Source organism: Rhinoderma darwinii, chromosome 1 (genome assembly GCF_050947455.1).
Source record: "Rhinoderma darwinii isolate aRhiDar2 chromosome 1, aRhiDar2.hap1, whole genome shotgun sequence".
NCBI lineage: Eukaryota > Metazoa > Chordata > Amphibia > Anura > Rhinodermatidae > Rhinoderma > Rhinoderma darwinii.
The window spans coordinates 260557976-260583023 of record NC_134687.1 but is presented as its reverse complement, the minus strand read 5'-3'; the positions used below and the strand labels follow the sequence as shown (position 1 = coordinate 260583023).

The window sequence follows — 25048 nt, the reverse complement described above, 5'->3', positions numbered from 1 at the left end:
AAACCTTTATGCCATTATATAAAAAAAAAATCTAGTCAGTATTCCATGTAACACTTAGGCTGGGTTCACACGACCATGTTATGTCCGTAATCGACGGAACGTATTTCGGCCGGAAGTCCCGGACTGAACACAGTGCAGGGAGCCGGGCTCCTAGCATCATAGTTATGTACGACGCTAGGAGTCCCTGCCTCGCTGCAGGACAACTGTCCCGTACTGTAATCATGTTTTCAGGGACTCCTAGCATCGTACATAACTTTGATGCTTGTAGCCCAGCTTCCTGCACTGTGTTCAGGCCGGGACTTCCGGCCGAAATACGTTCCGTCCATTACGGACGTAACATGGTCGTGTGAACCCAGCCTTAAAGTGTAACTAAACGTTCGACAAACTTCTGACATGTCAGAAGATTGGATTGGTGGGGGTCCGAGCACGGAGACCCCCACCAATTGCTAGATCGAAGCAGCTGAAGTGCTCGTGTTAGCGTTCAGCTGCTTCGTTTCTGTTCGACTTTTTACAGAAAGCCGATGTATCGGTGTACGGGCTCATACTTTGTATTGAGTCCGTACACAGATACATTTATTTCCGGAAACAGCCGAACAGACACGAAGCAGATGAGCGCTCACACGTGATACAGCATACACTGAATTGTTTCAATAATGATACATTAAACAATTTCTATAGTTTAAGCCAGAAGGAAATCTGGTGTTTAACTGAAAAATTCCCGTGGAGTGTGTTAGAAAAATGTCTGGCTGCATCAGATAAAGTCGTTGAGATGTTCCGGATATGCTCTTTTAACTTTCTAACTCTGCAAACGACATGCTTTAACGGACAATCTGAACACTCAATCATATTCACAACGTATTTACTCACAATAGATATAACTGAGAATTTTATATGTTAGGCTATTGTCGTCGGAAATGAAAATATCAGAGATACCAGGTATGCAGATACCATAAAATAACTTTGTTTTAAAACAAGGTTGTGCTGGATTTCCCCTTTTCACCTATTATGCGTTTTGTTTTTAGCCATAACTGGGAAAAGCAGACGTTGGTGGGGAATTGAAACACATTGTATAACGATTTAATATACAATTACGGTTTATTTATACAACACCGGAAAAACCCTTTAAGGAAAGGTGAAAATATTTTGCCCCCTATCAGTTTTTAACGTTTATAAAACTTTGCCTTCATAAAACTCACAATACCAACAAGACCCCAAACAGGCTTGGTTCAATACTCATTACATAAACGCAAGGCAACAAGAGCAGGTTTATGGACAGGGGACCATCATACATTATTAATGTATGTAAGAATATATAGAAATGTTATTTGATTAGGCATATTTATAAAACAAAATAGTTTACAATAACACCTAAAAAATACTCATATACAGTGCGTTATTTATAAAACCATTTATGTTCATATCAATTTCTAGAAGCTCAGTGGCAAAAATATCTAAGCAAAACCAAAAAGTTCAGATACAAGCTCCAAGATACAATATCTGCATGAAAAGGGTAGTTTACAACATTAACAAGGGTTATTCATAGTGTTTGGATCCTCAGCTTCTTGGAAACTCCGTGATTGTGGTAAGTGCAATGACTTAGTCTTCAAACATGTGAAAAAAATAAAAAAAAAATACAAATTACAAAAAATGCAACAATATATGCAAACATTATATAATAATAAAAAAATCTCTCATATATATATCTATATTTCTATCTATATATCTATCTATATCTATATAAATATACACACACATTATTTTTTTTAAATGACTAAGGCCCTGTTCATATCTTATTTTTCCCCAGTGGCGATCCTAAATCAAAAATGTTTAAGGCTCCAATCAGACTGCTTCACTGCGGATGCATTTTAACCTCTGTACTACAGGCGCAAGACCCGGACCCTCCGCAGTGAACCAAACTTAGATCACTATAAGTTTCTGTAATATGGACGCCAAAATGTAGCTGCATTATGGCCATCTGAGGGCTTAGCGTAAGCTAAGAAGGGTAATTAAGTTTACTGTAAGGAACTAGAAAGAGGGAAGCATGAAGGGCTCTAAAATTTCATGGTAGACGGCTGCACTGACTCTGGACTTGATATAACACAGTGGACCAGCACTGTTGCTCAGTGGTTTAAAGTCCGGTTTTCAGATAAAAGTAAATTTTGCATTTCATTTGGAAATCAAGGTCCCAGAGTCTGGAGGAGCGGAGGGGCATCAATCCAAGTTACTTGCGGTCCAGAGTGAAGTTTCCACAGTCCGTGTTGGTTTGGGGAGCCATGTCATCTGCTGGTGTTGGTCCACTGTGTTATATCAAGTAAAGAGTCAGTGCAGCCGTCTAGCAGGAGGAAATTTTATAGCACTTCATGCTTCCCTCTGCTGACAAGCTTTATAGAGATGCTGATTTCATTTTCCAGCAGGACTTGGCACCTGCCCACACTGACAAAAGTACCAATACCTGGTTTAATAACCACAGTATCACTGCGCTTGATTGGCCAGCAAACTCGCCTGACCTAAACCCCATAGGGAATCTATGGGGTATTGTCAAGAGGAAAAGGAGACACCAGTCCCAACAATATAGACGAGCTGTAGGCCACTATCAAAGCAACCTGGGCTTCCATAACACCTCAGCAGTGCCACAGGCGGATCGCCACCATGCCACGGTGCATTGTTGCACTAACTCATGCAAAAGGAGCCCCGACCATGTATTGAGTGCATATACTGTACATACTTTTCAGTAGGTTTTAAAAAATAAATTTTTGAAATGGGGTTATATAATATTCTAATTTTCTGAGACACTAAATTTTGGGTTTTCATTAACTGTTCGACAATCATCAACATTAAAAGAAAAAATGCTGGAAATAGATCAGTATGTGTAACGAATCTACACAATATATGTGTTTCACCTTTTGTACTGAATGACTAAAATAAATTAACTTTTTGATGATATTCTAATTCATTGAGAAGGACATACATACACACACATTTTATATATATATATATATATATATATATATATATATATATATTCTATACACACACACACACAAACACACTGCGTCCAGGAATCGCTAAGTATTCTGCATGCATAAAGAGGCGGCATGTGGCTGCTTACTATATGGGGACATATTGCTGCACAGGGGTTGGGGGCACACACTGTCCAATCAGACTTGTGTAGGGACAAACCCTTTTTTCATACATTTCCAAGAGGAATAACCGACATAGCGGATGTGAATTCTAAGAAAAGGTGCTCCAGCATTGCCATTTCTTTGGGCAATACAAATAGTGGTACCTCATGTTACAGTATGAGTTGGTTCTGGAACGACCATTTTAATTTGAAAATATTGTAGCTTGAGACCACGATAATTATGGAGAACTAGTTATTGGCTTCAAAGCCCCCAAAATAACAAAAAAAAACAAAAACAAAAAAAAAAAAAGATTAAAGTAGATAACTCCAGATAAGGCAAGCCCTAATAAATAAATAAATTATATCCTGTGCAGTTCACACCGTATACTAGAAAATAAATATGGAGTCGCACTCACTGGTGTCCAAAGGAGCAACTCATACTGGCACAGATATAAAGTAGTACAGGACATGTCCTACTATACTGAACTGTAGAGAGGAGCTACTAGACTGCCAATCAGTGCATGCTCTTATTAATACAGGCACTTTTCCAGTAAAATGCCCATACTGGATTGTCTGGATCTTCCAGCCAATATCACATACTACAGATACAGACTGTTTGTGGTATTGTATGTGCAATATGGCTTCAAGTTAGAATGGCCCAGGAAAGACTTAAAACCTTTTTTTTTCGTTAATTGGGGGACACAGAACCATGGGTATAGGCCCTTACCACTAGGAGGCTAACACGAAGTAGGAAAAGTGCCCACTCTTGTATATATCATTGGGGGACACATCACCATGGGACTTAAATAAATCCCAGATGGTGGGAAGAATATAAAGTACAGCCATTTGACCCACCTAATGCACAGCTGCCTTCATCACCTTGCGACCAAGACTGGCATCAGGAGGCCAAAAAATTAATCTAGTAAAAATGTCGAAGGCGTACCGCAGCCCAGATAACAGCCTTGCAGATCTGAGCAACTAAAGCTTGATGCTGGACCACCTAGGAGGCAGCAACAGCCTAAGCAGAATGGGCAGTGACCCAAAGGGGAGGAACTTAACCCTTAACGGATCCAGCGTGTAATGGTGGGCTTGGAGACTTGCAATCCCTTACAAGGCCCTTCAGGAATGACAAATAGAGAACCGTAGCACCGAAACAACTCCATCGAAGTCAGATAGGCGCAGACTGCTCGCACCATTTCTAGGCAGTGCAAAGCCTGCTCCCTCAGAAGTGACATGAATGGGCAGAAGAAAGGAAGAACAATCTCTTTATGGATATGTAAGGAGGAAATTACGTTTGGGAGGAAGGATGGGATAAGCCAAAAGACCACCTTATCCCAAGAATGACCAAAAAGAGGGGACTTACAGTACAGGGCAGTCCATTCCGAAACTAGTCTAATGGAAATGACTGCCATCAGTTAGGCAACCCTACAAGAAAGGGAGACGAAGCAAAATGTCCAACAAGGGTTCAAAAACAGCAACCTAAAAGAGCCGCAGAACTACATAGAGATCCAAAGGCTCAATGGGATGGATAAATGAAGGGGGGGGGGGGGGTCGCATTAGCCATACCTTGCAGGAAAGTCAACAATTAAAAGTGAAGGGCCAAAGCCTGCTGAAATAGTGTGGACAAAGCAGAAACCTATGAAAACAGGATCCTAGATGTAGAACACAGCATCTAAATAGAAATGCTGTTCACGCCAGTAGAAATAAGCCATCCACGTACGGTGGTACATCTTGGTTGATTGAGGTTTCCTGGCCTTCAATGTGGTCTGGATGACTGGCTCAGCAAATCCCTGGGTCCTCAGAACCTTGGCTTCAACAGCCACAGTGTTAAACGCATCTAAATTAGAAGTGGGGTGAAATAGCAGACCTTGGAAAAGAAGGTCAGGTCGAGCTGGAAGATGCCAAAGTTAATGAGATGGTGTACCAAACACAGCGAGGCCAGTTTGGTGCCATCAGGATTATGGGAATGCCTTCCCTCTCTTGAGAAGGGGAGGAAAGAGATTCAGGAGGGAGAACTCGTTCTGTCGAGTGACTAGTGCGTCGACCATAATGACCCTGGGATCCCTCGTCCTGGCCGTTTAGGCTGAAACCTCGTGGTTGATGCGTGACGCGCTATGTCCAGGGTGCACCACTTCTCTGAAAGCTGATAGAATACGTCTGGGTGAAGAGACCAGTCTTCTGCATTCAGTCTTTCACAACTTAGGAAGTGTGCGGCCAAGTTGTCCTCTCCTGGTACATGGACAGCTGACCGCACTGCTACATGACTCCCCGCTTCCCACACAGTGGATTGACTCCTGGTGCCGCCTTGAGGGTTTAGATAGGCAATTGCTGTGGAGTTATCAGTCTAGATCCTGGCCGCATGACCCTGGAAAAGGAGAATCCAATTCGAGAGGGCCAGGAAGATTGCTCATGGGACATGCAAAGAGGAAACGGGCAGATGCGGGGTGAGCTATACCTTTAAAATAATTTAAAATTAGTATGAACAACTGTATGATCTTTATTGATAGTTTACACTAGCCTTAATATATTACACATTTGCTACAGTATGTACATGTAACTGCGATTTTTGCAAACGTGGATATCTGCTTGTTGTTTGTCCCATGATGTATTTTCTGAACATTATGTTATTACATTAATATATTTTTGTATGTTTGCATGTATCCTAATCACTTCATGATTGAGTCATATATACAGGTCACTGTTTACATCAACATTATGCTTGAGAAAGGCTAAATGGAGCCGAAACATTGCATGCGTGAATAAAGATCCTTATTATTTTTGGATGTGCTGCCTTGATTCCTGTGACGTATAGCAAGGGACTGTTGGATCGAGACCTGTAAGGCTTGCACACTCTTATTCTTTATATTCAAGTCCGATGCGGTTTACCTCTAGTAAGCATCCTGGGTTGCAGAATGGGGTAGACAGGCCGCATGAATTTTTTTTTATTACAACCACCACAATTATAGTAAAAAAAACAAGGGTGTCTATCTCGGTAGGATTCCACCAGTCAACCGAAACAAAGACAAGGAAGCAGGCAAAACAAACAGCAATTGGACAAGCGGCCAATAGCATGATGCCGTCAGACTAAAAGGGCCACCAGAATCACATGACAGAGCAGCCATGGCGTAAGCATCAGAGAAAGCAGACTGGTGCCGATATAGGCCAGGGACTATAGTAGGAAAAGCCGGCATGCAGCGCAGAGGGGACAAGTGGCACGATGCCCCAATAATGGCTCAAAGTGGAGTGTGTTGCCCCACCAATAAAAAGTTTGAGTAGTGAGGAAAAACAGCTTTTCCCTTGGCATACCGGTCCCTGTACAGGGAAAAAAAAAAAGAATGAAAAAGGAGATGTGCAGCAGATACCCTTAAAGGGAATGTGTCGCAAAATAAACCTTTTTTTTTTAAGTGTCGTTACTTATTTCTATTATATTTTTTACGTTTTTTGCTGTATTTTTTTTTTTTCCGTATGGTGGAAAGTATTAAAAATTAAATAATAATTTGACATGTTTTCCAATGTTGGCCACCAGGGGGAGCACTTCCCAGAATTACAGCAAGGTGAATAAGGCAAAGCAACCTGACTCACAGCAGCTGTAAATGTGTGAGGGAACCTTACCCCCCTCTCACAAGCGAGGTAAAGGTGTCTTCAAATTGCTAAGAAGTCCGGCAGCCATATTGGGTGTGATTCTGCAGCTGGAAGAAGTTCTAGGACACACCAAAAGGCTAAGTGTATGTTCACACGCTTACTAAACAAAAGGGAAAACCGCTCCAGATTTTCAGCCATTTTTTAAATCAAACTCGCGTTTTTTAACGGCCGTTTTTGGAGCTGTTTCTCTATAAAGTCAATGAAAAACGGCTCCAAAAACGTCCCAAGAAATGATGTGCACTTCATTTTGGTCGGGCGTCTTTTTACGTGCCGTTTTTGGAAAACTACCACGTAAAAAACGCCCTGTCGGAACAGAGCGCCGTATTTCCCATTGAAACCAATGGGCAGATGCTTGTAGGCGTTCTGCTTCCGATTTTTCAGCTGAAAACAGTGTGTGAACATACCCGTAGGGTATGTGCACACACTAACTGCATTTACGTCTGAAATTACGGGGCTATTTTAAGGAGAAAACAGCTCCGTCATTTCAGACGTAATTGCTCGTACTCGCGTTTTGCGAGGCGTCAATTACAGCCGTAATTTAGAGCTGTTCTTCATTGAATTCAATGAAAAACGGCTCAAATTACGTCCCAAGAAGTGTCCTGCACTTATTTGCCGAGGCTGTTATTTTACGCGCCGTCTTTTGACAGCGACGCGTAAAATTACAGGTCGTCGGCACAGTACGTCGGCAAACCCATTCAAATGAATGGGCAGATGTTTGCCGACGTATTGGAGCAGTCTTTTCAGGCGTAAATCGAGGCGTAAAACGCCTCGTTTACGCCTGAAAATAGGTCGTGTGAACCCAGCCTTAGGGGAGATTCACACGAACGTGTATTCGGTCCGTGCGGGCCGCGTGGTTTTCACGCGCCACGCACAGACCAATACAAGTTTATGGGGCAGTACAGACAGTCCGTACTTTTTGCGCAGCGTTTGTCAGCTGCGCAAAAAACGCGACATGTTCAATATCTCCGCGTATTTCGCGCATCACACCCCCATTGAAGTCAATGGGTGCGTGAAAACCACGCAGGTCGCATGGAAGCACTTCCGTGCGAACCGACTGAAACAGCGCACCAGCTGTCAAAAGGATGAATGTAAACAGAAAAGCACCACGTGCTTTTCTGTTTCCAAACATCCAAACGGAGTGTCTTTTTAGATGAGCGAACCCGGACAACCGAACCGAACTTCACCGGGTTCGGCCGAACTCGTTTTGGTCGAACACGGCAAAAAAAATTCCGCTACGCGACGTCAGGAGATAGTCACTGTCCAGGGTGCTGAAAGAGTTAAACTGTTTCAGCACCATGGACAGTGACTACCGATCCCAATAAACATGAACCTGTAAAAAAAAAAACGAAGTTCTGACTTACCGATAAATCCCGGCTTCTTCCTCCAGTCTGACCTCCCGGGATGACAATTCAGTCCAAGTGACAGCTCCAGCCAATCACAGGCCAAGAAAAGGCTGCAGCGGTCACATGGACTGCCGCGTCATCCAGGGAGGTGGGACCAGATGTCGAGAGGCGCGTCACCAAGGCAACGGCCGGGAGAGAAGTTCTCGGTAAGTACGAACTTTTTTTTTTTTTTTTAACAGGTTGCTGTATATTGTGATCGGCATTCACTGTCGAGGGTGCTGAAAGAGTTACTGCCGATCAGTTAGCTCTTTCAGCACCTTGGACAGTGACGGGCGTCGACTAGCCTCATCTCTATGATGGCGGCTGCGCGAAAATCACGCAGCCGCGCATCATACATGGATGACACGCAGGTCGTGTGTGGTATTACAGCTCTGTCCTATTCACTTCAATGGAGGTGAACTGCAATATCAGACACAACCTGAGGACAGGTGCGGCGCAGTGTCTCCAATCCGGACACCCCTTCTGTCCTGAGATGAACCGACGGGTGAGGCGGGTGTCAGAGCCACCCACCGCCATCACCGCAGACAGAACCACAACTACGGCATGAGGGAAGGGCTTGTCCTGAGTGCACTGTCTCTTGTTATGGACAGAGTTATAGTCACATGAACCGGTAACCTAGGTCCGATCACATGACAGAGGGGGTCACCAAAAACCCTGTGCACCCTCAGCCCGTCCATCCAGCCCTTTCCTGGTTATATCTGCGTCTGGGAAAGCTGGGTGACCACCCTTACACTTCATACTGGAGTGTTTAGGGATGTGACTAATGAACCTCTCACACTCCAGTAGGAGGGGTAATGGTGGTCACCTAGCTTTCCCAGACCCCTGAACGATAAATCTCTCTAGTTGTGCTGAGACTGTTTGGGAATGTGACTAATGAACCTCTCAGTCTCAGCACAACTAGAGAGATTTATCGTTCAGGGGTCTGGGAAAGTTGGGTGACCACCATTACTCCTCCTAGTGGAGTGTGTTTGGGGATGTGACTAATGAACCTCTCACTCCAGTAGGAGGGGTAATGGTGGTCACCCAGCTTTCCCAGACCCCTGAACGATAAATCTCTCTAATTGAGCGGAGACTGAGAGGTTCATTAGTCACATCCCCAAACAGTCTCAGCACAACTACAGAGATGAAAAACAAAATGGCAGCCCCCATAGTGAAGTAAAAGTTAGAAAAAAGAAAAAAGTAAAAAACGAAACACATAAATAAAAGATTTTATAATAAAACACTAAATGCAAATTGATATCAAAATTATTTTTTTCGTGCCACCTTTCCTTTAAGGTATGTCCCCAGATAGGGAACACTGTCCCTAAAAAAATTCCCCCTTAGATAGGGAATTTTAACAGTCCCACAAGACAATAGCTCCATAGAGCATAAATGGAATTAAGTGACCTCTAGGGGATACTTTCATACTCTTCTGGTGGCGCAGGCTCACCTCTTCAGTAACCTGGCACTCTGCCTGAGGATGCAGAAAGTTAGGTAAATTGCACATGCAAGGGTTTTACAAGGTTGGTGACCAGACTGATAACCCACCTACAGCTAAAAGGAGAAAATAAATGAATAAAAACTAAAATAAAAAAATAGCAGCAGACCTGGTTATTAGTTAATTGATTGAGCCAGTGTCTGTGGGAAGGGGATGACCTGCCTGGTCAGAGCGAAGACTTTTCCTACCTATTGTCAGCATTCCAGTGGCAAGGGCCTATACACATGGTGCGGTGTCTCCCAATGTTATAAACTTTAAAATGAAAAACCTGAGGCTATTGTAACTTGAGGGAGCACTGTATTAACTAAAAACAGACTTTAGAAAAGTGGACAGTTAATTTTCAAGATGGATTTTCTAAGGACAATGTATTTGGCTCAAATTCCTACTTCTTGAGGGTTGTACACTATTCCTTCTTTCCTCTGTAGGCAACTAACTAAAGGTCTAAAATATACTGACATAAGCAACGGATGGCCATACAGAAGTTAGGTTGTGAGCTGGTCCCAGAGATAATTATTAGTGAAGAACTTATAATAGAAACTGTGCCTTTAATACCAATCACTTTCAGACTGAAGCCTTCTACACTTAATATACTGTAATAGGGCTCGAGTTGCCTATAGAAAACAATAAGATTCCAACAATAGCACTTTTTGTTGAAAAGTTCTCTATGTATGGAGCTCACGATATCGGTCTCTGCATTTTTATACCTTAAAAAGGGGTATTATTAATTTGGCAAATGAATGTTATTTGTTTGCATAATAAACTGTAAATTGCATTTGTATAATAAATCATAATGAAACCAATGTCCACTTTCCATAGCCATATCAATTACTCACCGTTTCCAAGATTTCTGCTTGTGGTCGTTTAATAGGTGTTCATTGTTTACTCCCAGGGAAGTTAAGGCCCTTTTACACTGGGCGATAATCGGGCAGACAAGTGTTCATAGAACGCTCATTGCTGATAATTGCCCTGTGTAAACAGGGAAGCGATCAGCAGATGAATGAGCAAACGCTCGATCATCTGCTGGTCGTATAGTTTTAAAAAAGTAAAATATTATCGTTGTTGGCAGCACATCTCCCTGGGAGACAAGCTGCTGACATGATAACGTATGGGGACGAGCGATCGGAGTTACGACCGCTTGTCTCCATCCATAGCTCCATGTGACAGGAGAAAACGAGCGCCCATCAACGATGTCTCGTTGATCGGCGCTCACTGCACCGGCCGAATATCGGCAGGTGTAAAAGGCTCTCTAGAAGACACAGCTCGGACACAGGTACTGTAACTAATCAGTCCAGCACCGGTGTGATTATTACACGACCCGGACAGATTTTAATCCACTGGAAGTAAACAATGGTTTCTATTGAAATCCCAGCAAGCAGAGCTCTTGAAAACCATGAGAAATTCAGACAGAGTGGAATATGTTATAACTTATTCATTATACAATGAATAACATCTATTTGCAGAATTCAGAATACCTCTTTAACTGAGCACTAAACCTAGAAATGAATGATAAGAGTGGATGAACTTATTCAGTGTATGTCAGTCTGCGGGAGTTTCTGCATGATCCTGAAATAAAGTCTTGCAAATAAATCTTTCAAAGAATAAAAGGTGTTTTCGTGGACTTACATAGCCCCAGAGTGCTGTAGTCCCTCCATTGTGCTGCTTAGTGGAGGGGGGGGGGGGGGAAGGAGGTCAGACCCCCATCCATCAAATTCTTTAGCAGCCAGGTGCCCAACTGGAACACATTAATAGTTTTAAATGCTATAGGAGACAGCGGCGTAACTACTGCTGTAGCAGCCGTAGCTGCTGCTACGGGGCCCGTGGCATAAGGGGGCCCGAGCCTCAGGTCGACACGGCCCCCACGTGCCCGGTGGCGCAGCTAGCAGTCGTTATGGCTGCTACTGCAATAGTGTTGCCGCTACGGGGGCCACGCTGCCGGAGGTTGTGCAGCGCTCCGTCCGTCACGGGTACGGGGCAAGTTAAGGTAAGTACTATAATATATATATATATATTTTCTTGGGGGTCTTTGTGGCAATATACATGGGGGGGGGTTGCTGTGTAGCACTATATACGAAAGGGCAAGGGGGGGGTCCGCGTGTGGCGCTATCCGCAAGGGGGTGGGGTCTGCGTGTGGCGCTATCCGCAAGAGAATAGGCGCTGGGAAGACTTCCTGCGCAGGCCAGAGTAATGACGTCCGTTCATCACGCTGGCCTGCGCAAGCGTCCTGCCCAGAGTATCTGCAGCGCTCCATCCGTCATGGGTAGGGGGGCAAGTGAAGTACAATATATATATATATATATATATATATTTTATTTTATTTTTTTCTTGGGGGTCTATGTGGCACTATCTGCAAGGGGGGGGAGGAGGTCCGCGTGCGGCGCTATCCGCAAGGGAGGGGGCCCGCGTGCGGCGCTATCCGCAAGGGGGGAGGGGGTGCCTACCCCAAAAGGTATATACACACACAGATGTTTAGGCTTACATACAGGAATAATGGTGGTTATATAAAGGGAATGATGGCTTGCTGGTATATACAGGGCTGATGGGGGTCCCTGTATATAACCCCCATCATCCTTTTATACATACAGGGATGATGGGGGTTACATACAGAGAACCCCGTCATCCGTGTATATATCATTGGGGTGAGCATTGAGGCTTAACAATAAAAGGGGCGGGCAGTGAGGACTCCGTGGACTAATAAGCTGCCCGAGACGTGGGTATATGGGAGAACGGCAGCGGTCTCTGATTATATTCGTGCTGAGCCGCTCAGAACAGACCGGTGCGAGGATGTGACGTCATCACGCCAGTCTGCGCTGAGCCATGAGCGGCCAGGCCAGCATTATACAGGTTAATAGTAGAGCAGGAAACAGATGTTCCCTTGCTCTACATACATATACACACACACACATATATACACACTACCGTTCAAAAGTTTGGGGTCACCCAGACAATTTTGTGTTTTCCATGAAAACTCACACTTATATTTATCAAATGAGTTGCAAAATGACTAGAAAATATAGTCAAGACATTGACAAGGTTAGAAATAATGATTTTTATTTGAAATAATAATTTTCTCCTTCAAACTTTGCTGCAAATGGAGCATTCTTTGACGAAAGCAATTACAGCATTGCAGACCTTTGGCATTCTAGCTGTTAATTTGCGGAGGTAATCGGGAGAAATTTCACCCCATGCTTCTAGAAGCCCCTCCCACAAGTTGGATTGGCTTGATGGGCACTTCTTGCGTACCATACGGTCAAGCTGCTCCCACAACAGCTCTATGGGGTTGAGATCTGGTGACTGCACTGGCCACTCCATTACAGATAGAATACCAGCTGCCTGCTTCTTCCCTAAACAGTTCTTGCATAATTTGGAGGTGTGCTTCGGGTCATTGTCCTGTTGTAGGATGAAATTGGCTCCAATCAAGCGCTGTCCACAGGGAATGGCATGGCGTTGCAAAATGGAGTGATAGCCTTCCTTATTCAAAATCCCTTTTACCTTGTACAAATCTCCCACTTTACCAGCACCAAAGCAACCCCAGACCATCACATTACCTCCACCATGCTTGACAGATGGCGTCAGGCACTCTTCCAGCATCTTTTCAGTTGTTCTGCGTCTCACAAATGTTCTTCTGTGTGATCCAAACACCTCAAACTTCGATTCGTCTATCCATAACACTTTTTTACAATCTCTGTCCAATGTCTGTGTGCTTTTGCCCATATTAATCTTTTCCTTTTATTAGCCAGTCTCAGATATGGCTTTTTCTTTGCAACTCTGCCCTGAAGGCCAGCATCCCGGAGTCACCTCTTCACTGTAGACGTTGACACTGGCGTTTTGCGGGTACTATTTAATGAAGCTGCCAGTTGAGGACCTATTTCTCAAACTAGAGAGACTAATGTGCTTGTCTTGTTGCTCAGTTGTGCAGCGGGGCCTCCCACTTCTCTTTCTACTCTGGTTAGAGCCTGTTTGTGCTGTCCTCTGAAGGGAGTAGTACACACCGTTGTAGGAAATCTTTCGTTTCTTGGCAATTTCTCGCATGGAATAGCCTTCATTTCTAAGAACAAGAATAGACTGTCGAGTTTCACATGAAAGCTCTCTTTTTCTAGCCATTTTGAGAGTTTAATCGAACCCACAACTGTAATGCTCCAGATTTTCAACTAGCTCAAAGGAAGGTGTTTTATAGCTCCTCTAAACAGCAAAACTGTTTACAGCGGTGCTAACATAATTGCACAAGAGTTTTCAAGTGTTTTCTAATCATCCATTAGCCTTCTAACACAGTTAGCAAACACAATGTACCATTAGAACACTGGAGTGATGGTTGCTGGAAATGGGCCTCTATACACCTATGTAGATATTGCATTAAAAACCAGACGTTTGCAGCTAGAATACTCATTTAGCACATTAACAATGTATAGAGTGTATTTCTGATTAATTTAATGTTATGTTCATTGAAAAAAACTGTGCTGTTCTTGCAAAAATAAGGAAATTTCTAAGTAACCCTAAACTTTTGAACGGTAGTGTATATGCCTCTGCAAATGTTAAATTAAAATGGCTAATAAGAGTCCTTATTTTATATAGCCGATCATAGCTGGGGTCACTTACTGGTGGACATTGGGAATTGTCCATGTAGTGAATGAAACGCATTGTGGCCTCAAAACGTTTATATAACAGAGACTAACTTATAACTATATTAACGTATTTTTTTTTTTTTTTATACGAAACCCTAATAACGTAACACTCACTAGCACTAGCCCTACACCTAGCTAACGCGAATTAACGCCCAAACCCCAACGCTACCTATAGCCCTACACCTAGCTAATGCAAATTAACGCCAAACCCCAACGCTACCTTACACCCTACACCTAACGCTACCCCTAACCTTACCTAACTCTCTAAACCTAGCACTACCTAAAACGCTATATATAATAAAATTATTTGATTTGTGTGACACAAAATGACAGGAGGGGGTATATGGGTGGGTGGGGAGGGATCACAGGGGCAGATATGAAGGGGTTAAATAAGTTTTTTATTTTTTTTTACTTGACTGGAGGACAGGCTGAGACAGCTCGGTTCTCTTCACAACCTGACAGCAGTGAGGAGATCAGAGACGTGCACCGGCTTTTTCTCCTGCCTTTGCTACATTGACAGCTGTCATTGGTCTGTAGTCAGTGACTGACCAATCACAGCCATCGCCAGGCTGGGACCACTTTGATTGGTCCCCCATCTGCTGTCTGTGAAAGCTGTCGGCACAGTTCTGTCACCGTGTGACCATGAAAGCAAAAATGGACCAAAACCAGTTCTCTATAAACTATTAATCTGTTTTCAATTGGTATGGTACTGGAAAGGTGTTCACTCAAGGTTTCAGTCCTTTTGATGGCAAGAATAGGGCGGAATGATGTTCTCTTTTTGCTGTTAAGGGCTTATTCACACGAACGTATAATACATCCGTGATACGCGCGTGAAAATCGCACGGACCTAGGTTACTGAATGGGGCCGTTCAGACGGTGAGTCAATTTCACGCAGCGTATGTCCGCTGCGTGAAACTCATGACGTCCTATATTTGCCAGTGTTTGCGCTGCACGCACCTATTGTAGTCAATAGGTGCGTGCAAATCGCGATCGGCACACGGAAGCACTTCCGGGTGCTGTGCGTGAAATGCGCGCTACAGTAGTAAAACTATGAATGAAAACAGAAAAGTACCACATGCTTTTCTGTTTGTAAACCTAAAAACAGTGTCGTCATCATGATGCCGGCAGCGCGAAAGTGACGAAGCCGCGCACCATATGCTGATGACACACGGACCTTTTGCGCGCACAAAACGCAGCGTTTTTTGCGTGCGAAAAACGCACACGCTGGTGTGAATCTGGCCTAAAAGTGATGGAAACCCCCGACGGAGGCTTTGAGCAGTACATAATTAAATAAATAAAAAATATAAAAAAAAACAAAAAAAAAAAACACATCCATCAAGTTTAGCAACGAAAGACGTGTAACTGAGAAGTTAGATTATTTATGGAAGAATGGCATTAATGTTTATAACTAAACATCAAGCCCTTTTTTTAAATTCTGACATTAATACCTCTTAGGAGAAGTCAAACTATGGAATGCCCTACCCCAACTGTAAAGAACCCTTTTCTATATTGAGGTCTGAAATGTCTCTTCCACACGCAGTGAATGTCTCCTGGTCCTTTGTAAAGTCCATAGAAAGAACACCGACTGTACTAGTTCATTGTATTGAGCACACATTTACATTTTAATAAAATCACCTCTAAAGCCCCATACACACAACCGTAGAATTTATCGGTAATTACGGACCCATTCACTTGTATTGTCCACGGTCACCTTCTCGTAGGAAGACTCCGCAAAAGACCGGACATGTCCTATTTTTTTATTTTTACGGACCGTGCTCCCATACTTCCCATATGGGAGAACTGCCAGCAAATGCGGGTGGCCGTCAGCGGCTGGCCGTGCCTGTAATCACCGACAGCGATTACGGGCACGGTCGTGTGCAGGGGTCCTTATGTGTTATTTTTCTAAGCTCAACAAGCCCAATTTCTCTAGCCTTTCATTGTAAGAGACACCTCCTATTCCATTTAATAATCTAGTCTCCAGCCTTTGAACCCTCTCCAGTTCTCCTATAACCTTTTAAAAAATGTGGAGCACAAAACTGAATTCCATATTCAATATGTGGCCTTACAAGGGATTTATAGAGGAGTAATATTACATTTCAAGCACAGATATTTATTGCTCTTTTTATACACCCTAAAATCCTATACTTCGCTTATTTGTAACCAGAACACCCAGGTCCTTCTCTAGTTCCGTTATCCCCAGTTTTCTTCCAATTAATGTATATGCATAAATACAATGGCTGGTGCCTAGGGGCATTACTTTACATTTATCAAAATTCATCTGCCATGTTATTGCCTATGCTGCCAGCTTATCTAGGTCTTTGTGTAATATTTTATAATCAAATCGAGTTTTAAGTATCCTACAAAGTTTTGTATCATCAGCAAAATATGACATCTTACTATCAATCTCATCCACACGGTCATTAATGAAGAGATTAAAAAAATTGTCTATAAAAAAAAAAACATCCTTGTGGTACCCCGCTGCTGACTTCAGCCCATTTTGGAGTAAGGCCCCATTTACACGAACAAGTTTTTGCGGCCGCAATTCCACCGAAAATCCACGGGAGAATTGCGGCCCCATTCATTTCTATGGGGCCATGCACACGACCGTAGTTTTTGCAGTCTTTGCACGGCCCGGGAGCCCGCACCGCAGAAAGAACGGGCATGTCTTATTACGACCGTCTTCTGCGGTCCGGGCTCATTGAAAACAATGGCGGCGGCCATGTGCAGGTCCCGCGATTTGCGGGCGACCTGCGGCTGACAGTCCGCAGCCGGCCGACCCGAAAATCACGGCCATGCACACGGCTACGGTCGTGTGCATGAGGCCTAAGTAGTGTAAGCAGAGCCTAAGAAAGTGAGACCAAATTGAATTTGGTGGATATTAGGCCATTAAAATTATAGTATGTATATTCATGAAAAAGCATACTGACTGCATTCATCCTCAGGAGCATTCAAGACAGCTATGGGATTGTGATTATCATCTCCTTTATCTTCACTCTGAAGAGACACAGACTCTCCATTTAACGGAAAAGCTGAGGAGGAAAAAAAAAAAAACACACTATTAGAAATATAAAATGTTTACGTTTGCAAAATATTACACAGAAAACCACCTTACCCTTAAAGGGGTTTTCCCACGAGGGACCTTTATGACATATCCACAGGATATGTCATAAGTGTCAGATAGATGCGGGTCCCACCTCTGGGACCTGAACCCATCTCTAGAACGGGGCCCCTAAACCCCGTTCTAGCTTTGTCTGCTATTGCTGACTCCCGGCCATAGTAGTGAATAGCAGTTATGGAAGCAGCGTAGCATGCGAGCTACTCGGTTTCCGTAACTACCATGCAGTTCTATGGGGCTTACGAAAACAGCGTAGCTCAGCTTCATGGTCGGAAAATCAGCCGACACACACAGAGGTAGAACGGGGTTTAGGGGCCCCGTTCTAGAGATAGGTGCGGGTCCAAGAAGTGGAAAAACCCCTTTTAAGGGGGTTTCTGGACAATTTTTAAGCTTCTGAGATACAAAAATAAAACCATAATAAAAAAATATTGTAAATCCCATACAGGGCCTTTAACGAAAGTATTCAAAACCCTCCCCCCTCCTCCTTGGTGCTTTTCTGGTTTTGTTGCATTACAACCTGGATTTAAAATTTACTTTACATTTGATTTTATGTAACGGACCTGACAAAATAAGCCAAATTGTTCCGGCAGAATTAAAAAAAAAATACCATGTTAAAAAAAGTAAACAAAAAAATACTAAAGTCTGAAAAGTTGCGAGTACATGTACTTACCCCCTTTGCTGTGAAACCACTAAAACTCTGGTTAAGGCTTCATGCACACGATCATAATAGTTTTTACTCTCCGCAAATAAGGATGCGACGGCTACACATCCGTAGCCGTCCGCAATTGCGGACAAGAATAGGACATGTTCTATATTTTGCGGATCATTTCTACGGCCCAGACACACATCCGTAAGAATATGGAAAGGTGTTCGTGGCAAATAGAAATTAATGGGTCTGCAATTTCATATGTAATTACCGATGACAATTACGGTCGTGTGCATTGGGCCTAACCCAATTAACTTCAGAAGACATGTAATTAGTTGATGAAGGTCCCCCATTCTGCAACCAATGTGCCACATGATCTGTCACATTAGGTTAGTATAAATACACCTGTTCCGAAAGGCCCAAGTCTGCAACATCACTAAGTATTCAACACGAAGAGCAAGGAGCTCTCCAAACAGGTCAGAGACACCGTTGTAGAGAAGTATAGATCAGGGTTTGGTTATTAGAAGAAAAAAAAAATAAAACCCTGAACATCCCAGCATTAAATCCATCATCACAAAATGGGAAAAATATGGCACAACTACAAACCAGAGAAGGCTGCCCAACAAAACCCACAGACCGGGCAAGAAAGGCATTAGAGACATCAACGATGACACTGAAGGAGCTCTAAAGAGCCACACGGGAGAAGGAAGGATTTAAGGAAAGCTGGCTGGCAGGAAATACAGGGCAATTTTTAAGGAGAAAATGTTTGTCTGCCAGAGATTTGAGACTGGGGCGGAGGTTCACCTTCCAGCAGGACAATGACCCTAAACATACTGCTAAAGATACACTGGAGTGGTAAAAGAGGAAAGGTTTAAACGTTTTGGATTGGCCGAGATTTCAATACAGTAATCTGTGGCATGACTTGAATACTGCTGTACACCAAACGCAGCCCATCTAACTTTAACCCCGTCCTGCTCCTTGACGTACTATTCCGTCATGGTAAGCACATAGTTCGCGCTCCATGACCGAATAGTATGTCGCGGGAGGAACGGCCATTTCGGCTGCCCTCCCGACACATACAGGAGCTGCGACAACTGCTGTCTCGTACAGCAGTTGCCGCAGCTATTCCAGCAGGGACCAATGGCGGTGTCCCCGCTGATTAACCCCTTAGAAAGCGCATTCAATAGCGATCGCGGCTTCTTAGGTGTTAAACCACCATTGACAGCCCGCTACATGATAGCGGGCGGCGATAGTTGCTATAGCCTCCAGCTATGCCATCTACAGAAGCCTAGTGGGTCCTGACAAAGTCAGAACCCACTATGCTTGCGGTCAGCGAGTAGCGGACTGCTCAAATACACTGCACTACGCATGTAGTGCAGTGTATTACAATTGCGATCAGGGCCTGCTGCCTTCAAGTCTTCTAGTGGAACAAAATAAAAAAAAAGTTAAAAAAAAGTATCGCGCATCCGGCCTGAACTACAAAAGTATTTCGTTATTTATACGGCACGGTGAACACCATAAAAGAAAATAAACCATACATACCAGAATCACAATTTTTTGGTCACTTCTCCTCCCAAACAATGTAATAAAAAAAAAAAAAAAAGGAAGGTCGCAAGTACCTAAAAATGGTACGGATCGAAACTACGGTTCGATATGCAAAAAACAAGTGAATGTCATTTATAGCGCAAGGTGAACGCTGTATAAAAAATAAAAATAAAAAACAACAATAGTAGAATTGCTGTTTAGGCTGGGTTCACACGACCATGTTACGTCCGTAATGTACGGAACGTATTTCGGCCGGAAGACCCGGACCGAACACACTGCAGGGAGCCGGGCTCCTAGCATCATAGTTATGTACGATGCTAGGAGTCCCTGCCTAAGTCACCACGCCTCTTAAAACTAGAATTAAAAAAAAACTGATCAAAAAGTAGCAAGCACCTCATGAAAACTACAATAAATTCCACAAGGGGTCTAGTTTTCAATGTGGGGTCACTTTTACTGGTACCTCTAAAGCACTGCAAATGCGACATGGCGCCCAAAACCAATCCAGCAAAATCTACATGCCAAATAGCACTCCTGCCTTTCTGAGCTCTGCAGTTTGTCCAACCAGCAGTTTATTACCACATGTGGGGCATTGCCGTAATCGGGAGAAATTGCTTTACAAATGTTGGTGCTTTTTCTCCTTTATTCCTGGTCTAAATTAAAAACTTTTACCTTTTATCTGAAAAACTTGATTTTCAATTGCACAGCCTAATTCCACAAATTGCAGCAAAAAACCTGTGAGGTCTAAATGCCCACTATACCCCTCGATAAGTTCCTTGAGGGGTGTAGTTTGCCTAATGGGGTCCCTTTTGGGGGTTCCCACTGTTTTGGCACCACAAGACCTCTTCAAACTGGACATGGTGCCTAATAAAAAGGAGGCCTCAAAATACTCTAGGTGCTCCTTTGCTTTGGAGGCCGGTGTTTGTCCATTACTACACTACGGCCACGTGGGATACTTCTAAAAACTGCAGAAGCTGGGCAATAGAGAGTTGCGTTTCTCTGGTAAAACCTTCTGTTTTACAGAAAAAAAAAATGGAATAAAAAAGGATTTTCTGACAAAAAAACTACTTTGCCTTAAATTCCTGTGACACACCTAAAAGGATTGATAAAACTTTCCAAATGCGATTTTGAATACTTTGAGGGGTCTAGTTTCTAAAATTGGGTGTTTTAGGGGGGTTTCTAATATATATAGGCCCCTCAAAGCCACTTCAGGACTGAATAGGTACCTAAAAGAAAAAAAAAAAAAAAAAAAAAAAAAAAAGAAGGCTTTTGAAATTTTATTCTAAATATATGAGAGACATTGCTGCTTACGTTCTAAGCCATGTAACGTCCTAGAAAAATAAAGGTAATGTTAAAAAAAATTAAAAAAATTATGCAAACAAAGTAGACATTTGGGTAATGACTAGTAACTTGTGTGGTATTACTATCTGACTTACAAGCAGATACATTTAAATTCCTAAAAATGAAATTTTTTCAGAATTCTCTACATTTTGCTATTTTTCATAAACACTGAATATATCGACCAAATTTTACCACTAGCACAAAGCCCAATGTCTCATGAGAAAACAATTTTAGAATCGATTGGATAGGTTTAAGAATTCCGAAGTTATTACCACAAAGTGAAATATGTCAGATTTGAAAAATGGGCTCTGAGCCTTAAAGAGGCTCTGTCACCAGATTATCAAATCCCTATCTCCTATTGCATGTGATCGGCGCTGCAATGTAGATAACAGTAACGTTTGTTTTTTTTGGGGAAAAACGATCATTTTTGGCCAAGTTATGAGCTATTTTATGTTTATGCAAATGAGCCTTTCTAATGGACAACTGGGCGTGTATTGTGTTTGTAACATCTGGGCGTGTTTACTTGTTTTACTAGCTGGGCTGTGCTGACAAACACTTCTGTTCACAACGCCCAGCTAGTAAAACAAGTAAACACGCCCAGATGTTACAAACACAATACACGCCCAGTTGTCCATTAGAAAGGCTCATTTGCATAAACATAAAATAGCTCATAACTTGGCCAAAAATTATCGTTTTTCCAAAAAAAACAAACGTTACTGTTATCTACATTGCAGCGCCGATCACATGCAATAGGAGATAGGGATTTGATAATCTGGTGACAGAGCCTCTAAGGTCAAAACTAGGCCTCGTCCTTAAGGGGTTAAAGGAGTTTTAACAGTTTTGCTGAAAGAACTAGCAAAAATCTGAGTATCTAGATGTGGTAAGCCAATAAAGACACACCCCAAGAAACTAGTATCTGTAATTGCAATAAAAGGTGGCTCCACAATGTAGTGACTTTCTGGGAGGTGCACATTAAAAATACTCTATTTTTGTCTCTCTCACATCAAAAAATGTTTTGCACCTTCAAAGTGGTAAGCATGTTGTGCAAATCAAAATGGTGCAAAGCCCCCAAATATCCATTTATTCACGATTACAATGCAACAAAAGGGGTTTTGAATATTTTCACAATGCATATTTTTAGAATTTCTGAAAATAGACAGCACATTGTGAATACATCCTGCACTTTATACTTATGGATGCCTTCATGTAACTTTGCATTAAAGCAACATTTTTAGAAGTCTGACCCAAACCGAGCCGTAACTGTACCACACCTTGAAAAATAAAAGTTTAAGATGTGCAGGATTCATCCATGCTACTTATACCTCAGTCTACATGCACATATCTTCACATAATCACCAGAACTGATTAGACCAGAAATCCTGTTTTGAAAAGCAAATTTTGAGACAATAACGCCCAAAATCCTGTATAGAACAGGCGACCATGCCAGGTCTTCAGCAGGCTGTTGCCACATCCCCCTAGTTCTCCTCTCTTTACGAGATACCTATGGTACCATCCCCTTTAACGTCGCTGCTGCCAAGGGGATAGTGCAACGTCATGTAACTATGTGACAGTGAAAGACCATGCTCAAAAGCGGAGCCCGCTCCATCAGCAGGTGTCCGCTGTTTTTTTTAAGTCTGCAGTAAAGCCAGGGACCTGAGCTCTCTCTGATCCACGCCAATGAAGCCCTTAGACGCCATGGTCAATAGCATCTAGGTGATTTGTAGCCGTTCAGCACCTATGTGATACGATTGCGGAGAAGCTGATGGTTGCTATGGCAAACTGAGGCCTAACAATAACCTCCTGTTCTGCCAAGTATGGGGCCTAATAGGATTCCGGTCAGTGCATAACTTACAGCTCTAATACAGCGCACTACTTAGGTAGTGCAATGTATTAAAATAGCGATCAGGGCTTCATGCCTTCAAGTCCCCTAGTGGGGGAGAAAAAAAAAGTTCCTAAGAAAGTTTTATACATGTTTTTTGGTCACCTGGCCTCCTAAAAATGGCGATGCAAAATGTGCAGAGTATTCCAAAAGGGGGATAAGATTGGACACCATTTATCAGTGCGACACTGGCCACACATCTGCGGATTATTTACAGAATTATACGTCCGAAAATACGGCTTTAAAGCGTCGGCAAACATCTGCCCATTCATTTGAATGGGCTTTACGATGTTCTGTGCCGACGGTAATTTTTTTTTACGCGCCGCTGTCAAAAGGTGGCGCGTAAAAAAGACGCCCGCGTCAAAGAAGTGCCTGTCACTTCTTCAGACGTAAATGGAGCAGTTTTCCATGGACTCCATGGAAAAACAGCTCCAATTACGTCCGTAATGGACGCAGCGAAAATCGGCTGCAACATGCCATTACGTCTGAAATTCCGGAGCAGTTTTCTCCTGAAAACAGCACCGTAATTTCAGCCGTAACGGAGGCTACCGTGTGAACATACCCTTATTATGCACTGATGTACTCCGCACAGCTTACATATGCCACCACATTATAAACTGAAATACCAATAAAAGTCCAAAACAGAACAACTTCCAAGCAAAATCCATGCTTCAAAAGCCAAATGGCCCTACCTCCCTACGGAGCCCTACAGTGTGCCCAAACAGTAGTTTACGTCCACATATATGTCGATCGTATCCAGGAGAACTTTGCTAAACAGTTTGAGGTATTTGTATTTAGTGGCAGAAGCTGGGCACAACATATGCCATTTTAGTGCACTATTAGTGGAAAATTGCAATTTTTCCACTGTGCACCATTCGCAAAACGTTCATTTCTGGTGAAACCTGCCCACCCCCCCCAAAAAAAAAAACAACTTGTGGGATCTGTTTTACTATTTGACTAGAATGGTCAGCATTAGCTTAAATCACCAAAATAGGCCTCAAATGCTCATGGTGCTTTTTTACTCCTGAACCCTTCGGTATGTCCAGGCAAAAGATTAGGGCCACATGTAGGGAGTTTCCAAAGCCAGAAAACATAGCATAATAATGAGAGCTGTCTTTTCATAGTGGCACAGAGCTGGGCACCACATATTAGAACCTGAAATAACATATCAGTGGAAATATTTAAATTTTTGCTTTACACCATCCACTGCACATTAATTTCGAATAAAAAAAACTAAACTAAACTAAACTAAACTAAACTAAACTAAACACCAGTGGGACTAAATACTCACTACACCCCTTAGATTCCAAAAATAGAGGCACTTTTGGGGGGTTTGTTTTACTATTTGACCTCAAAGCCCTGCAATTGTGAGCCAATGCTGACAAAATCACCAAAATGGACCTCAAGTACACATGTTGCTCTTCACTTCTGAGCTCATATGTCCAGACAAATGTTAAATGCCTTGAGGGGTGTAGTTTCCAAAATGGGGTCACTTCTTGGGGGCTTACACTGTACTTTGGTACCTCAGGGTTTTGAAAATGTGACATGGCACTCAAAGACCAATCCATCAAAATCTGCATGCCAAATAGCGCTCCTGCCTTTCTGAGCCCCGCCGTGTGTCCAAACAGCAGTTTATGACCACGTGTGGTGTATTGCCGTACTCTGGAGAAATTGCTTTACAAATGTTGGGGTGCTTTTTACTCTTTATCCCTTGTGAAAATGAAAAAAAAATAATTACAATTATTAGTGGAAAAAACGTTGATATTCATTTTTACGGCCTAATTCCAATAAATTCTGCAAAAGACCAGTGGGGTCTAAATGCTTACTGTACCACTAGATAGATTCCTTAAAGGGTGTCGTTTCTCAAATTGGGTCAATTTTGGGGAGGGGGGGGTTCCTACGGTTTTGGTCCTGCAGGCACTTTGCAAATGTGACATGGCACCCGGTAACCATTCCAGCTAAATTTGAACTCCAAATGTTGATCCTTCCCTTTTGACCACTGCCGTGTGTCCAAACAGCAGTTTATGACCACTTATGGGGTATTGCCGTAAACGGGAGAAATTGCTTTTCAAATGTTGGGGTGCTTTTTCTCCTTTATGCTTTGTAAAAATTAAAGATGTAAACATTTTATTAGAAAAAAAAAAGTCGATTTTCATTTTCCGGCCAAATTTCACTAAAGTCAGCAAAAAACCTGTGGGGTCAAAATGCTCACTATACCCTTCGATAAACTCCTTGAGGGGTGTAGTTTCCCAAATTGGGTCAC

The 25048-nt window shown here is 42.8% G+C and overlaps 1 protein-coding gene across 1 annotated transcript in view; it reads right to left on the bottom strand.

Annotated features, from left to right (window-relative positions):
* Positions 1-313: 313 nt before the first annotated feature.
* HDGFL2 (HDGF like 2) overlaps positions 314-25048 on the bottom strand; it is a 114253-nt gene continuing 89518 nt past the window's right edge. Inside the window, exons 15-16 of the mRNA XM_075863724.1 lie at positions 17190-17291; positions 314-1601 (exon numbers count right to left, since the gene is read on the bottom strand). Of these exons, the coding sequence (XP_075719839.1) occupies positions 1597-1601; positions 17190-17291 (107 nt within the window). The 3' untranslated portion in view covers positions 314-1596. The remainder of the gene's footprint in view (positions 1602-17189; positions 17292-25048) is intronic.